The following is a 17,025-nucleotide window of genomic DNA, read 5'->3' as shown; positions in this document are numbered from 1 at the left end:
ATTCAGAGCTCATCGGATTCCTCCAGGATATGTAAATAAATACAAGTTTCTGCTACTGCTGCTCTGCGATGTCTGCCCGTGACATCCATGAGTGGCGAGAAAACCCAGCACGCTTGAGGAGGCGGAGTGGGGGGATAACGCTCAGAACTCCACAGATGGATTTGCAATGGCTATACTCGTGAGCATGGCAGACAACGCAAGTTTCGCACAATGCAAACCACGTAGTCCGTGACACACAAACAGCTGCAGCGACATGACCACAGGAACAGCAACAAAGACACAGCTCTCCGTGTAGCCTCAATAGGCTGCAGGGGCAAGTGCTGTTAGCGAGTAGCACCTATGAAGGCCGGCACTGTGGCACACTCAGGGGTGGGTGGCCAGCACCACGCCTGGCCGCCTTTGTCTCCCCAGTGGCGACATTTACTACACACCACTAGGCACTCATTTGAGGCTGGCTCGACCGAGCCTCACGCACGCTCCCAGCAGGGTACGGGTCATTTAGTGCGGATTCAAGCATCGCAGTTGAAAAGCAATCTTCCCAAAGTGCTCCTTTTCTCTCCGCGCGCATCGCAATAAACCGCGGCACGGCTACCTTTCGTTTCTACATGGGGGTTGTGTTCTTGAAAAAGCGCGTAAGTTAAAAATTATCCCCATAAGAAATGTAGATGTTTGGGGTTAGGGAGAGCATGCTATCGAACCTCATTCTTACGTCTACATATTTCACCGGTTACAGCCCCTATATGTACAATACTATAAAATATGTTTTAATGATAGTGACAGCCTCTTTTTCAACGTGTTTACTTCACTTGACTCCTGTGTCGTGGTCAAATCTTGTAATAAAAATTTAGTCTACTTCCGGTTGTCCAATCAATTCCAAATTTTGCACACACACTCAGATCCGGTGACAATGCATGTCTGTATTAACATCGACACCAATTCATCAATGAATTGCCTCCTTTCAAGCAATTACACATTTTGCATGGACGGCTTATTAATATTACATATTTGTGTAAGTGAAAAACGCCGCGGTCCCTAAACTGTGGAATCGGCTCGCACAAGGAGCAGGCGCCGCGTGTCTCTTGTAATCAAGATGTCGTCCACTTTCCGTTGTCCAATCGAGTTATTTACTTTTTAGTGCACTTTAAAATAAAACCGTTGTTTAAAAAAAAACTTTCTTAAAGGAGTTTATTTAGTTTTACCGGGTGAGGCCCACAGCTATATAGATCTTTTTCAAAAGCAACCTGACCACAAATAACAGCTCAATGAAGTGGCTTTACACGTAGTAAAGTTATTGCAGCCAAGTTCTACAGGGTGTTTAAAAATGATTGACCCAATTTCAAAGCAGTATATTTCACGATGGCAACATGTTACAATTACACAAAAAGTTACAAACGGTTTAATGAGTTATCAAGTTTTACGAACCATTTTATAAATGCTCTGTGCCCTCCACCTGCTGAACGGACAACACGATAAGAATTCGTCCCAAACGCCTCTCTTCTCACGTTTTCCTCTGAGGTGCGTGGTCGCCCTGTGCTCTTCCCCTTACATCAACAGCCTGTTTCCTCAAATTGTCGGTACCAACGACGAATGTTCTTTGACATTGGCAGATCAATGCCAAAACGCCGTTGAAACACACGCTACACCGCAATTACGGATTCTGTCTTGCAGAACGCAAAACGCCTTGTGTTGCGGGGTCACCGTCTTGCGAAAGACTGAGGATAGGGGCTGTTTGTGCGCTGGAAGAGGCATCTAACGATAATAATTTAAAACTCTATGCCCCACCCTTTCAAGTGGTAAGGGTTTCATCCATATTTTTTTTAACACCCTGTATAAATGCAAATATACAGACGTCAGGGCCGGGATCGAACCCATGACCTCGCTTATAAAAGACGAGGCAGTTAACATCTTGCCACCATGGCACTCTTTTTCACAAGTGACCTAGTTACATATATACTAGGTCAACGAAGTGGCTTATCACGTAAACATTTATTGCAGTCAAATCCTTTAAAACGCGTGTTGATTCTAAATGCGGAGGGAAAACCCGGTATTTTAATACGCACAATGGACAGGAAGGACAAGATCAAAGGCTCGCATAATGCACATGCATAATTCATTAACCCCCCCCCCCCCCACTTTACCCAAGAGCGGAAAAGTGTGATCACCACATCTACGCCTCTATATAAGGAACGAAACAGGTGCACTTCTCCACAAATTTGGCTGTCGCCTGATGAAGCTAGCTGTAATTACTGGCGAAACGTCGTACTCAGATTGTAAACGTTGTGGCTTGACTCTCCAACACACCGGTGTGCTGTACTAGTGAGGAATTGGCACGTTCTGTTTACGTGACAACCCTTACTAGTTGGCTGTGTCGGGTGGTGGTGGGTTTTAAAGACACATTTATATATTTACGTGATCAAACTCCCAAAAAACCCTCTATTATGGATGATATTGGTCGCGAAAGTCTATGTGTAAAACAAACCCGAAGGAATCAGAGGAAAATCGACGTAACCACGGGAGAAGATGCAAACTCCAAATATACAGGCTTCAGGGTCGGGATTGAATTGATTACTTCCTGTATTCTGGGCGAGGTAGTTAACATCTCAACACTTCTCTGACTCACCCACCCACTCACACACTAACTCACCCCACTCAACCTCCCACACTAACTTACCCACCCACCAGTCACCCAACCATTTATCCAACCACCCTCTCACCTTACCACCCACCCGTTCACCTACTCACTCTTTCACAACACTTGCCAATTCGTTACTAGTACAGCACACGGGTGTGTTGGAGAGTAAACCCACTACAGCATTTACATAGAATCGCTCCTCCATGGGGCAATCCCATGGACGAGCGATCCCATGGAGCGATCCCATGGAGCCGTGCAGTGGTCAAGAGCCACACGGCAGTGATGACGTCCTCCTACGTGGCATGGATCAGGGCCACGTATGTACTTACATACGTGTATAAGTACGTACATATGCATTAGGCAGGGTGCACGTTTCGCGAGCGTAGAGAAGGGAGGAAGACCAAAAACGTCGTGTGGAGCGACAGGTCAGGTAGCTTCCACACAACGGCGTGAAGCAGCTGATCACAAGATAATGCCGCTCGGCTGATTCGGACTGAGACCTTTGCTGTGAAACCGGAGCTGGCATAAGCGCACTGTATGTACATGTATATATGTTGAACTTTTCACACCGTGCATAGCCAACCGTGCTCAGACAAGAACAAAGTAAGAACATTGTCGCGGGCTCTCCGACACAGCCATTATGAACCCACACAGATAGAGAGAGGCAGGGTCCAGGGGCTCGAACCCGGTTGTCAGGAGTGCTGCCCAAAGCCTTCTCAATTCCTCCTTTGGCCCAGGAGGAGTCCGTGAGGAGTCCGTGAGGAGTCCGTGAGGAGTCTATGAGGCCATTAGTAGTCCGTAATGAGCCCGTTAGGAGTCTGTAAGGATTCCGTAAGGAGTTCGTGAGGAGTCCATGATTCTGTATGGTGTGTGTGTGTCAATGGGGAGCGGTAGCGTAGTGGTGAGCGCGCTACGCTTTGAACCAGGCAACCCAAGTTTGATTTTCGCTCACGGTCAACACCAGTGACGATCATTTCAACTGATCCTGGGCCTCCCCTAGGTCGACTCAGCCTCAAATGAGTACCTGCTGTGGTGTATAAACATCGCCACTAGGGAGACAAAGGCGGCCGGGTGTAGGGCTGGTGGTCACCCACCCCCCCATGTAGTGTTCCAGCCTTCATAGTTGCTACTCGCTAACAGCACTTGCTATATGGTGGTTCTTTGTCTTTGTGTCTGTTGGTGTGTGTGAGTGTTTGGTCTCAGTGTAAATCTATGGGTCACTGTAAGAATCTATGGTTCTCTATATTGATCTATTAGTCTAAGTTTATGGCTCTCTATGGTAGCCTCTAGGCATCTATATAAATGAGTCTCTATGTTAGTATTTGGTTCTCTATGCAAGTCTGTGTGTAGTGAGTCTATGGGTCTCTGTGGCGAGTCCATGGGTCTCTGGGTCTCTGGGTCTCTACTTCTTGGCCATGATGTACGGCACCACCACCATGGCAACGACGCCAGAGAAGACAATGACGATGATGATGGCGCAGATCTTCTTGAAGAAGCGCTCGTGGCACGTGCGCTTGAGGAACGACTCGCTCACCACGGGGATGTCGAAAGCCACCGAGATTCCGCCAGCGCCGACAGAGTCACCACCCAGGAGGTGCTCCGGCTGCCCCGGCCAAAACCGCGGCGGCCCCGCGGGACCGGAGTCGGCCACCCTCCACTGCGGTGGTGGCGGAGCCAGCGCGAGCGGGTCCAACTGGATCTCCATGTCGGCCGCGGGAACCGCCCGACGCCTCCCGCCGGCGCCCGCAGCGGGCAGCGGGAGCGCCGGCAGCGGCGACGGTCCCGAGAAGGCGCCGTTCAAGCATCCTGCCGGCACTCCGGATCGTGAGCCAGGCGCCGTCTCCGAGCACGGCTCCTCCGGTTCCAGCGCGAGGTTTACGTAGAACAGCGGCGCCGGCGGAGAGGGGGACGGCGCCACCGGCGGGGACGGCGCCGGCGAGCTCACGTAGATGCCCGAGTCGGCGGCCGACACGTTGGAGACGTCCGAGAAGCTGCCGTCACCAGCGCCGGCACGGCCCGCGGCCGCGGCAATGGCGGCGGCCGCCTTGACGCCATCACGCGTCGGCGCCCATGGCCCCGGGTCGGAGAAGGTGCGTGGTTTCCATGCGCGCCGGCGCGCGGTTGGGCCCTCACGGGGGTTCGGCGCCGGCTCGCCGAGGAGGAGGAGGCGGGCCGTGCCTGTGACGGTGCCGGCCGATCGGTCGTCAGTGCCGGTGCCGGCCGAAGGAGGAGGTGGAGGAGGAGGCGGTGGCAGCAGAGACGGCTCTTGCATGAGCGCCACATCGGCACCGGCGTAGTGCGGGAGCATGGTGCTCGGCGAAGGATCGCGTGGCACCTGCGCAGAACCAGAGGCACGTGAGCGTCGTCACGTGGACGTCACCACATAGACGTCGCCACATAGACGTCGCCACATAGACGTCGCATAGATGCTGGGTAACTCGTCGTCTGGCGCGCAACATTGACAGCGCACTACTAGTCACATCCAACCTACTCCAGTTGCGCGGCATCTATGCGATGTCTACGTGGCGACGTGCACCAATACCTCGGCCGTGGCTGATCATTGTTTTAACCCTGTGGGCACACGCAAAATTGTTTTTTCCAAGACGAAGGTACTCTGCAAACCCACTGACTACCAGCAAAGATTCGTTCATGAAGCCATCCAGATATCTCAACACAGACACAACTTCAACCGAGAAGATGGGTACAAACTGAGCAATCATTGGAAGGACGTTATTAACCAGGTAAAGTCATAACTGGCTCTGACGTTTCCATCCTAGCTGCCGATGTTAGCAGACTCTCTGAGTTGCATTGCCAGGTTGGGGGTCTTTGTCTTTTACAGGCTGTATGTCTTAGTGTATGCATGTTGAACTTCGTTCATGCACCTTACATAGTCAAACGTGCTAATGGTAAGCGCAGTGTTGAGTCTCTGGGCAGTGTTGAATCTGGAGAACTCGGGGAAAATTCATGCGACCCAGGGAAATAGACATGCAAACTCCCAATATACAGCAGGGGTCAGGGTTGGAATCGAACCCACGAACTCCTGCATACCAGGCGAGTGAAATAACATCTCGCCACATGGCGCCCCATAAAGTGTAAAAATATCATGCACTATCTGCGTCACTGTAGAGCGGTCGGCCATCGTATACCAGATGGCTTCCGACTTTTGCTAATTATAAAAATGACTCCGCAAATCATTCCACTGGCTCACTCACCCACCTATTTACTCACCCAGCCTAGCAGGTAGGCTATGTATGATGCGAGGAGGAAGTTCAACATACACATATACAACCCCATGGCCACCAGCACTTGCACCAAATATCAAGCAGCTAAAACTCCGTATCTGACCCCACAATGGGCAGATTCGATGTTGTATCTCTCCGTACACAACACTGCCCAATGCAAAATTTTATAATGCAGTGCAGATCTTAACCAGAACTCTAAACTACTTTTTTTTTTTACCAGGTAAGGCCCACTGCACTATGCAGCTATTTTTCAGAAGAAACCGGGCTATCACAACGGATAGCTCAATGGAGTGGCAAAGGATCACCACGTGGACAATTACAGCAGCCATATACTCTAAACGTGTGACATTGATTCTAAATGTGGAGGCAAAAACCGGAGGACCCGAAGAAAAGTCCACGCGACCACGGGGAGAGGAGAGAGAGACACGGAAACTCGAAATATACAACAGGTGTCAGTCAGGGTCGGGATCGAACCCATGGCCTCCTGTGAACTGAAACTGTTTTTATTTTGCCAGGTAAGGCCCACTGAGCTATAAACCTTTTTTTCAGAAGCGACCTGGACACAAATGACAGCTCAACAAGCTGAGTGCGTGACGGGTTGCTCCATAACCCCCTATATCGTTCCCGTGTTGCTGCTGGAATGTGCACTGATGCACTACTTTATGGAGGGCAATTTTGGCGCACCAAATAAAGATTAATTGATAAAGACTCCCCCTGATATAGCCTTTAACAGACTGTTTGGGCAAGTGCTTTTAGCGAGCAGCGCCTATGAAAACTAAATTCAACTATTTTTATTGTACCAAGGTAAGGCCCCACTGAGCTATGTAGTTGTTTTTCAAAGGTGACCTGGCCACACGTCATGGAAGCTCAACCAAGTTGGTGGCTTATCATCACGTGGAATTTATATCAGCCAAATACTCGAAAAGCGTGACGTTTATTCTAAATGTGGAGGGGAAAAACTGGAGGACGCTGAGAAAAATCCACGGGAACACGGGGAGAGAGACACACAAACTCCAAATATACACGGGTGGTGAAAACATTCACCCAGAAAGATACGTCGAGATAGACTCAGAGACCCATAGCGATACGTAGGAATACAGAAAATACATAAGCCAGAGTGGTGCAATTGTAGCCAAGCAACCCACACTATGGACCACGTGGTGAACCCATCGAGACACGTAGAGACACACACACAGTTACATTCAAGGCACAAACCAAACTATGAACCGTAGTCGACCCATAGGGACTCATAGATACACACGAAGACAAATACAAAGATCCCCCGTAGAGTCTTTACAGACTGTTGGGGCAAGTGCTGTTAGCGAGCACCTATGAAGGCTGGCACGGTACACGAGAGGGTGGGTCGACAACAACCATGCCCGACCGCCTTTGTCTCCCCAGTGGCGATGTTTAAACATTGCACAGGTACTTATTTGAGGCTGAGTCGACCTAGGGGAGGCCCAGGTCCAGTTTAGATGATTATCACTGGTTTTGGCTGTGAGCGGGAATCAAACTCAGGTCGCAAAATGTGTAGCGCAGGGTGCTAACCGCTACACTACCGCTCCCTAGAAACCCATTGAGATACATCGAGGCTCATAGAGATACATAGAGACTCAGAGATACAGAGACCCATAGAGAAACACAGAGACGCATAGAGATACATAGAGACTCATAAAGATACATAGGGATACAGAGACCGAGATACATAGGGACTCACAGAGATATATTGATTTGAAGCTTTCGTGACTGCAGGAATCCATACTCTTTGGTTCTTTCGGTAAAGTCACGTAGGTATAAAATAAATCACGACGTTTCGGGCGCAACACAAGCGTCCATCATCAGGTGGGAAAGCATGATGATCTTTTTCAAAGATGTCTAGGAGGGGTACGGGGTCACATCTTTAAATAAATGCCAATTCAGCGTGAGGACCCTCGTGAGAGTCCCAGGACTCCCGGATGACTCCGTAAAACATCGCCATAACATCACTCGAACCATCACCAAAGGCAACCATCCCTCGTATAGATTTGCCAGGCTGTTGGGGCAAGTGCTGTATACCCGTCAACCCATACGGTTTACCCGGATTCCTGAACAAGGTAATTGAGTTTTCAGGTCCAAACGGCGTCCATCCGTTTCAATACGGGCAAATACGAATTTTTTGTAACGTAAGTTTGTGTCTATTTGTTTGTGTTTCTCCCTTGTGATGGGACATGGTAGGATGCACGTTGAGATTTCTATGGGCATGGGGTGACCAATAAGGTCTAAATAGGTCTGTATAAGCTAGGCCCTGATAATTATAATTATTATAAGGGGTTGGCAGGTATGGCGCTGTTAGCGAGTAGCACCTATGAAGGCCGAAACGTCACACGAAATGGTGGGTGGCCAGCACCACGCCCGGCCGCCTTTGTATTCCCAGTGGCGATGTTTGCTACACACCGCACCAGGCACTCATTTGAGGCTCAGCCGACCTAGGCGAGGCCCAGGACCGGTTCAGATAATCGTCACCGGTGTTGACGGCCGTGAGCTGGAATCGAACTTGAGTCGTGCTAACTGCTGCGCCACCGCTCCACTATTACTCACAATATCATCGCTAATAACCATCGCCACACGACATCACACACTCACCACCACCATCGCTCCCATCACCCCAGGAGCCCAGCGTGCTGCCGACTGAGACGCTCCGGAAAGTAAGACGCACCCGTGCCCCGAAGCCAATAAAGTTATACAAATCTTACATATCAACAGAGGAATTTAGCATATGGCAAATGCAGATATGCATTTGTCATCAATATGCACGTGCCTCTGTTGATGTGTAAACTCCTTTGTCAAGGCTCTCTCCTCCTCCCACCCAGCTTAACTATCGCTGCCAAGCTTAGCGGTGTTCATTAGGACGCTGTCTTTCCGACAGCTCTGTTACTTCACCTGAGGACGGCTGCTTGCGTTGTGGCCGAAACGTCGTGAGAATTTTATTGTATTATGATTTATTTTCATTATTTCCCTTCGACGTGACCTTACCGAAAGAACAAAGAAGATGAATCCCTGCAGTCACGAAAGCTTTAAATCGAAATTTATAAAAAATCTGGCCACGTACACCGGATTATAAGACGCACCCTATAAAAGTTACACAAATCTGGGCAAACTTTTTGGTTCTTTCGACAAACTCACGTAGTTAGAAATACAATAAAACAAATCACGACGTTTCTATTGCAACACAAGCAATCATCATCAGGTGGGACAACCGCAGCAAGAAAAGACTGCTGAAGTGAGAGAGAGAGAGAGCTGCCGTGGCAAGAGGTGATATCGGTAAGAAAGGGGGGTCGATAAGACGCAATCGAACCCCGAGCTCTTGCTCCGAACGACAAGACGCACTGGGGTTGAAGAAGGCGCATCTCGTAACGCGGAGGAGCTAAAGAAGGCGCATCTCGTAACGCGGAGGAGCTAAAGAAGGCGGCGAGTCGCACCTCGACTGTTGGAGCGGCGGCTGTGGACGCAGCGGCGGCGGCGGCGGCAGATTCACCTCCGTGGCGGTGAAAGTGCAGGGCAGAGGCGGGGACACACACACAGACACACAGACACACACACACTCAGAGACACACACACACACACACAGACACACACACACTCAGAGACACACACAGACACACACACAGACACACAGAGACACACACACAGACACGCGAATACACACACACAGACACGTGAACACACGCGAATACACACAGACACCACCACACACAGCCACCACACACACAGCCACCACCACACACAGCGAACACCACCACACACAGCCACCCCCACACACAGCGAAGACCCCCACACAGCAAAGACCACCACCACACACACAGCCACCACCACACACAGCTACCACACACACAGCGAAGACCCCCACACAGCAAAGACCACCACCACACACAGCGAAGACCCCCACACACAGCCACCACCACACACAGCCACCACACACAGCCACCACACACAGCGAAGACCCCCACACACAGCCACCACACACAGCGACGACCCCCACACACAGGCGGGGTAGGCGACTTCAGAGCACGCGCAGCGGCGGCACTCCACTCAACACACGCAGCAGATCGACGCCCGCCCCAAGCCCCGCCCACCGCTGACGTCATTCAGGTGAGTCCTAGCCCCGCCCCCACAATCACACCGGGCCGCCAGGCGGACGTACGGCCGAGTATTTGTGTGTGTGTGGATGTTACGTTTTTAAGAGAAGACAAGTTTTGAAATATATTTGTCCCCCGGGCAAGTCCGGGTACGTCCTGCTAGTAGTCTACGTAAAAACAATGGGGCCGTCCATAAATGACGTCACGATTTTGGACGATTTAATGTGGCGCTGCACTCTGATGTTGTAGGAGAAAACCTTTATTAAAAAGTCTAATTAAGTAGAACGTGTTGTCTATATTTATTTAAAGTTGCGCATTTTGATGTGACGTCACATTTCTCACCCCCCCCCCCCCCCCCCTTGTCACAACGTTTGGGGGCCACGGTGGCTCGGAGATGTGAACTACCTCGCCTGGTATACAGGAGGTCGTGACCCTGACGCCTGCTAGATATTTGGAGTGTGCGTGCTCTCCCCATGGTCGCGTGGATTTTCATCCGGATTTCTGGCTTTTTCTTCCACATTTAGAATCAATGTCACGCGTTTTGGCCGATTCTGCCGCTCCGTCTCCGCTGCAGGCGGTACCGGGGGGAGGGGGGGGGGGTGTCTTCTTGGGGCGCCACGGTGGCTAGGAGATGCTATCGCCCTCGCTGGGTACGCGGGAGGTTGTGGGTTTAATCGCGACCTTGATGCCTGTTTGTATATTTGGAGTCTGCTGCGTGTTCTCTCTGTATCTTTCTTTCCGTGGTGGTCGCGTGGATTTTTTTCGACGCGTCCTCTGGTTTTTTATTCCACATTTTAAACAGTGGCGGCTCCTGCAAAATCTCTCAGGGGGGGCAAATGTCTGGATGATTGATAAGGTCCACCCATGCAATGGATAAATTAACAGCTTAAGCATGTAAAGGCAACTTCACTTCTTTAATATTAATGAAAAATAAAGTGACTCTTACAATACATCTTGTTTGTTTCTATACTCACTATTAATACAATCCACTCAAGTTTATTTTATTAAAGATTCCACTAGGTGGCGACAAATTATATTGTTGGATGAAACGTGCTTACGTATGATCACGTAAGCACGTTAGGGCGAGCCCTCCCGGAAGCCAGAGAATGCATTGGCGCGCCCGCCGTTCGAAAAAAAACATCTTTGAATGTAAGTCTATGGGGCCACTCGGGGCGATTCTCAGCCGGAGTGAAATCGCCCAAAAAGAGGCGGTACTCCACAGAACGTGACATGACGCTGATTGGACTATATCCAGAGACACAGTGACGGCTAGCGTAACTCTGTGGTTGAATGACATTGGTGGTGCGTCGCCCAATCGCCCTAATGAAGAAACCGCCCCTGATTTTAAATCACCGTCACGCGTTTAGAGTATTTAGCTGTACTCTTTGATTCTATCGGTAAAGTCACGTAGGTATAAATTTAATTAAATCACGACGTTTCGGGCGCAACACAAGCAGCGTCCGTCATCAGGTGGACGCTTGTGTTGCGCCCGCAACGTCGTGATTTATTTTATTTTCTACCTACGTGACCTTACTGAAAGAACCAACGAGTATGGATCCCTGCAGTCACGTGATAAGCCACTTCGGTCCCTCGTAAAACTATTTTTTATTTTACCAGGTAAGGCCCAGAGCTACGTAGCTCTTATTGAGAAGCGACCTTGCCACAGATGATAGCTCAGCGACGTGGTTTATCGCGTGTGAATGTATAGCAGCAGGCAAATACTATAAACGCGTGACGGTGATTCTGTGGAGGAAAACACCGGAGGACACCGGAGGAGAATCCACCCGACCACGGGGAGAGAGCGAGAGAGACGCAGACTACAGATATACAGCAGCAGGCGTCAGGGTCAGGGTCGAACCCACGACCTCCTGTGTACCAGGCGAGGCAGTTAACATCTCGCCACCGTGGCGCCACATTTAATATTCCGCGAGATTACGCAGGACAGCCGTCACTGAGTCCCAGGACTCACTTCCAAGAGGGCCCTGCCCAGTTACGCAGTCGGGGGGTGATGCTGCTGCTTGCTGCTGTGCGTGTTCCCTGTCGAGTGATCTGCAGGTTCATGTTTCAGCACATGGGGGATGTGCTTTTGGCTCGGTACCAGTTCCTCTCTGGGTGGGGGTTTAACTACGGGAGAAGGAAACCGGAGAGCCCGGAGGGAATCCACGCAGAACAGGGGGAGAGAACACACAACCTGCACTCACTCTGTATGTAGAACAGGGAGAGAGAACACACAGCCTGCACTCACTCTGTGTGTAGAACAGGGGGAGAGAACACACAACCTGCACTCTCTCTGTGTGTAGAACAGGGAGAGAGAACACACAACCTGCACTCTCTCTGTGTGTAGAACAGGGAGAGAAAACACACAACCTGCACTCACTCTGTGTGTAGAACAGGGGGAGAGAACACACAACCTGCACTCTCTCTGTGTGTAGAACAGGGAGAGAGAACACACAACCTGCACTCTCTCTGTGTGTAGAACAGGGAGAGAGAACACAACCTGCACTCTCTCTGTGTGTAGAACAGGGGGAGAGAACACACAACCTGCACTCACTCTGTGTGTAAAACAGGGGGAGAACACACAACCTGCACTCTCTCTGTGTGTAGAACAGGGAGAGAGAACACACAACCTGCACTCTCTCTGTGTGTAGAACAGGGAGAGAGAACACACAACCTGCACTCACTCTGCGTGTAGAACAGGGGGAGAGAACACACAGACTGCACTCACTCTGTGTGTGTAGAACAGGGGGAGAGAACACACAACCTGCACTCACTCTGTATGTAGAACAGGGGGAGAGAACACACAACCTGCACTCACTCTGTGTGTAGAACAGGGAGAGAGAACACACAACCTGCACTCTCTCTGTGTGTAGAACAGGGAGAGAGAACACACAACCTGCACTCACTCTGTGTGTAGAACAGGGAGAGAGAACACACAACCTGCACTCACTCTGCGTGTAGAACAGGGGGAGAGAACACACAGCCTGCACTCACTCTGTGTGTGTAGAACAGGGAGAGAGAACACACAACCTGCACTCACTCTGTGTGTAGAACAGGGGGAGAGAACACACAGCCTGCACTCACTCCGTGTGTGTAGAACAGGGGGAGAGAACACACAACCTGCACTCACTCTGTGTGGAGAACAGGGAGAGAGAACACACAACCTGCACTCACTCTGTATGTAGAACAGGGGGAGAGAACACACAGCCTGCACTCACTCCGTGTGTGTAGAACAGGGGGAGAGAACACACAACCTGCACTCACTCTGTGTGGAGAACAGGGAGAGAGAACACACAAACTGCACTCACTCTGTATGTAGAACAGGGGGAGAGAACACACAGCCTGCACTCACTCCGTGTGTGTAGAACAGGGGGAGAGAACACACAACCTGCACTCACTCTGTATGTAGAACAGGGGGAGAGAACAAACAACATCCACTCACTCTCTCTCGAACAGGGGGAGAAATCATGCATGTTGAACTTTTTTCACGCCGTACATAGCCAACTATGCTCATTAGATGTGCGGGTAAGGACAACTAAACACAAATAGTAATTCTAAAGAAATTAGTTTTCAATCTAGATGTAAAAGTGCATAGCTACAGTGGCTTCTTAATATTGGAAGGAAGAGGGTTCCAGACGGCCGCAGAAACGCATCTAAAAGCACGTGATGCGGTAACCGTCTTTGTTCCACGGCTCGCCAAAAGCCACTACAAGGATGATCGGAGTTTGCGTGATGGCGTATTCTCATTGATAAGATCAGCAAAGTATCGTGATTCATTTGTGGCAATCACTTTTTGTGTAATGAGTGCGACCTTAGGATGCCGTGGTTCTTATCCTGGGGTGCACGCTGCACCCTCTGTGGGTGCGAGATGCCCTTTCTGGTGGTGCAAGACATGGCCAGATTTTTTTTTATATCAGGTAAATCATCGAAACATAAATTCAGCACGGGCACTTAAATACAACTTTGTTTCACCAAACATATGTACTGTTTAACAGTGTACATTTTCGAACGATTGAGAACCAAAGGGATGCAACGCTGCAGTAAAGGTTAAGGAGCCACTGGTACAACGAATTCGTTCGGTAACCGGAAGCCAATGCAGCCCGGCGAGCACAGGACGGACATGGTCGGATCTTGCAGCACCCGTCACGACACATGCCAGAGCATTTTGTACACGCTGCAGATTCATCTTCTTGGTTCTTTCGGTAAAGTCACGTAGAAGGGTAGTAATAAAATAATAAAAATAAAACATAATAAAATAATTCTCACGACGTTTCGGCCACAACACAAGCAGTCGTCCTCAGGTGAAGACCAGGTATGTCGAGGCGACAGCATCTAAAAGAAAACACCACCACGCTTGGAGCGTCTATTTAAGCTGGTTTGGAAGGGGGGGGGGGGAATTCGCATTGACAAAATAATCTGCATATCAAGAGGAATTAAATACAAGAACCAAGAAGATGAATCCCTGCAGTCACGCTGCAGATTGTTAAAGTTTTTGCCAGACGTCTCAAAAAGTAGTAATTTTCATTAATCGAGCCTGTAGATGTTACGCTACATGCCACCATGTTGGCTATGTCACGACTCAATTGTAGTCGAATGTGTTGCAGAGCCCTGATATGAAAATTGCAGGACTCGCCTACATTTTGCACGTGGTGATCAAACGACATTCTGGTCGAGTATGATGCCAAGGCTCTTGTGATGAATAATACACTGAATCCTGGAATCTGTGACCACCACAACTGATCCTCCCACGAATGTTTTCGCCTTGGCCTGAGTGCCAATCATCAGAACCTCCGCATTTCATTTTGTGCAAACCACACTTGCACCGCTTGCATGCAATCTTCGAGGTCGCCGAGGCTCTGCATGTCTAACTTTGACTTCACTGCATTGAACAATTGTGTATCATAAGCATATTGATGTAACTTGATGTTCTGTGATGAGATGACATCAACGATCGGAGTATGTTGGAAATAGGAATGGTCCGAGGACGGACCCCTGCGATACGCCGACTCGGCATGGCATCGGCGATGGCTGTTCATCACCCAGCTTGACGAACTGTGATCGACCATGTAGCCATGACTCAATCAACCTCAATTCCATAACCGATGCACCAAACCTTGACCTTAACTGCCTGATCAATATTTCATAGTCGATGGTGTCGAAGGCAGCTGAGAGATCGAGGCCAGCCAATGCTGCTGCGCACCGGTCATTCGTGATCTAAGAGACGTTATCAGTGATCGTTAGTAGAGCCGTCTCAATGCTGTGGGACTTCCGGTACGCCAACTGCAACAGCTTGAATCTGCTCGTCGCAGCGACATGGGGAAGTAATTGCTTCAGACACAGGAGCTCTATGACCTTTAAACTCACACTCAGGTTTCAGATCGGGCGATAGTTTTGCAGTCACTGTGGCTCAAGCCAACTTTTTCAGGAGCGGTGTTACTTGCGCCATTTAGAACTGGTCTGTGAAACAGCCCCTCGCTGAACGAAAGTTTTGCCAGATGAACAACCAGCGGCACAAGCACGATTTGAGAATCGACGTGTGGATGTAGTCGAGCGGCGATGTCCGATTTGGCAGCGGTGCGATGAACATCGACACCTCTGCCACCAACGTTAGTGCCAGGGTCTTGCATTGGTTCCAGGTTGATGAAACTCTGATGGCAGATGGGGAGAATGAGTTGCATTCAAGTTATAAACTGCCGTATTGATCGTCATCATTTTATTGGCGAAGAACGTCACAAGTACTGTGCAGACCGGGTTGACGAGTTGATGGGTGGTTGGAGTGCAGCAGACCCTTCACGACGCACCACAGAGCAGAGCACAGAACTCAATAATAACACTATGTAACACAATTTTAGTTCATGGCTACTAAGTGTTATTTCGTAATTGCTTATGCCTAAAAAGTATAGAAAATGGCGATTATTCCCCACAAACTTTACTTGTGACCAGGCCAGTGCTATTTTGAAATGTATCTACTTTCAATGAGAAAACAGGCGAATTTGTGTCTTTTCGTTCACAAAGTCAGAAAAAAACATTTGAATCTAAATTAACATGTATTTATACTAAAGGAAATAGATGTATAAATAACTCGTCCAGGAATACAGAATCTTGACAAGATTTGGAATTGATTAACTATGCCTTGGTTTGTTATGCACTATTGACGCACTCCACACAAGGACACGAACCAACTGGCGGATAATAAGTTCTCAACAACCAAGCACAGCCAACTCTTCAAAATCCCAAACATCTCCACAGCACCCCCGCGCGTCGACAAAGGCAGACGACCGAGGACACACAACTCAGAGCTCTCGGCAACATTCACAGCGCACATGAGCACAGCGCCCACTCTCGTCAACAATCACAGAACATCGTGGCGACAAAACAGATCCACTCTTGGGTGATGAAACAACGCAGCAGAAGTCCAGGGTACACAACGGCAGTGTCAGGACTTGGCTGACGTCTTCAACAGTGCCCTGAGCAACTAAACACAGTTGCAGTATCAGGACTTGGTTGGCCTCTCCAACAAACCCCTGAACAACTCGACACGGCTGCTGTCTTGGTCACGGAGTCTGCGTTCTCGATAGCTTTCTGAGAGACTCCACGTGCCTACAGTCTCGGGGGACTTGGCTGGCGCCTCCAACCGCACGTTGAACAACTCAACGCAGTGACTCCACACGGTGACAGTCTTGAGACTTGGCTGGCGTCTTCAAGAGCGCCCCGACCAACACAACGTAGCTGCAGACTTGGTCACCGAGCCGCCCGCCCTGCAGTAGCAGCCGGTCTTCTCCAGCAGGAGTCCTGATAGCGGCGAGCATCGATTTTGCGTCCTTCCCTGGGCGAACGCCGACTGCGCTGGCGAATGCCAAATACACTGCGGACCACAACCTCTGGCCCCGGCGAACCCCGACCACCCCACCGCCTCGGACACACCTGCCACCAATGACGCATTGCCCCATCGACTGCTCCCTCACCACACGCCACCTGGCCTGTCATGAGAGGCCACTTTGTGTCCTGCCCCCAATTAAGGCCAGACTGAGTGGCGCAG

General features: G+C 50.0%; 1 protein-coding gene across 1 annotated transcript; it reads right to left on the bottom strand.

The window, feature by feature from the left end:
- Positions 1–2,144: 2,144 nt before the first annotated feature.
- Positions 2,145–9,825, bottom strand: LOC133360207 (uncharacterized). The gene is made up of 2 exons (XM_061578834.1): positions 9,333–9,825; positions 2,145–4,967 (listed from the first exon to the last, which is right to left on the bottom strand). Exon 2 carries the CDS (start codon positions 4,938–4,940, stop codon positions 4,035–4,037), a length of 906 nt encoding a protein of 301 aa, XP_061434818.1. The 5' UTR covers positions 4,941–4,967; positions 9,333–9,825; the 3' UTR covers positions 2,145–4,034.
- Between the last annotated feature and the right edge of the window lie 7,200 nt (positions 9,826–17,025).

This window comes from Lethenteron reissneri, chromosome 67, assembly GCF_015708825.2.
Source record: "Lethenteron reissneri isolate LAM-NWPU_2019-01 chromosome 67, ASM1570882v1, whole genome shotgun sequence".
In the NCBI taxonomy this organism is placed as follows: Eukaryota; Metazoa; Chordata; class Hyperoartia; order Petromyzontiformes; family Petromyzontidae; genus Lethenteron; species Lethenteron reissneri.
Note: the sequence above shows the minus strand (reverse complement) of the source record. Positions and strands in the feature narration are given on the sequence as shown.

Bases quoted from the DNA above. Each gene is read 5' to 3' on its own strand.
- LOC133360207 (XM_061578834.1), bottom strand. From the start codon at position 4,940: ATGCTCCCGCACTACGCCGGTGCCGATGTGGCGCTCATGCAAGAGCCG.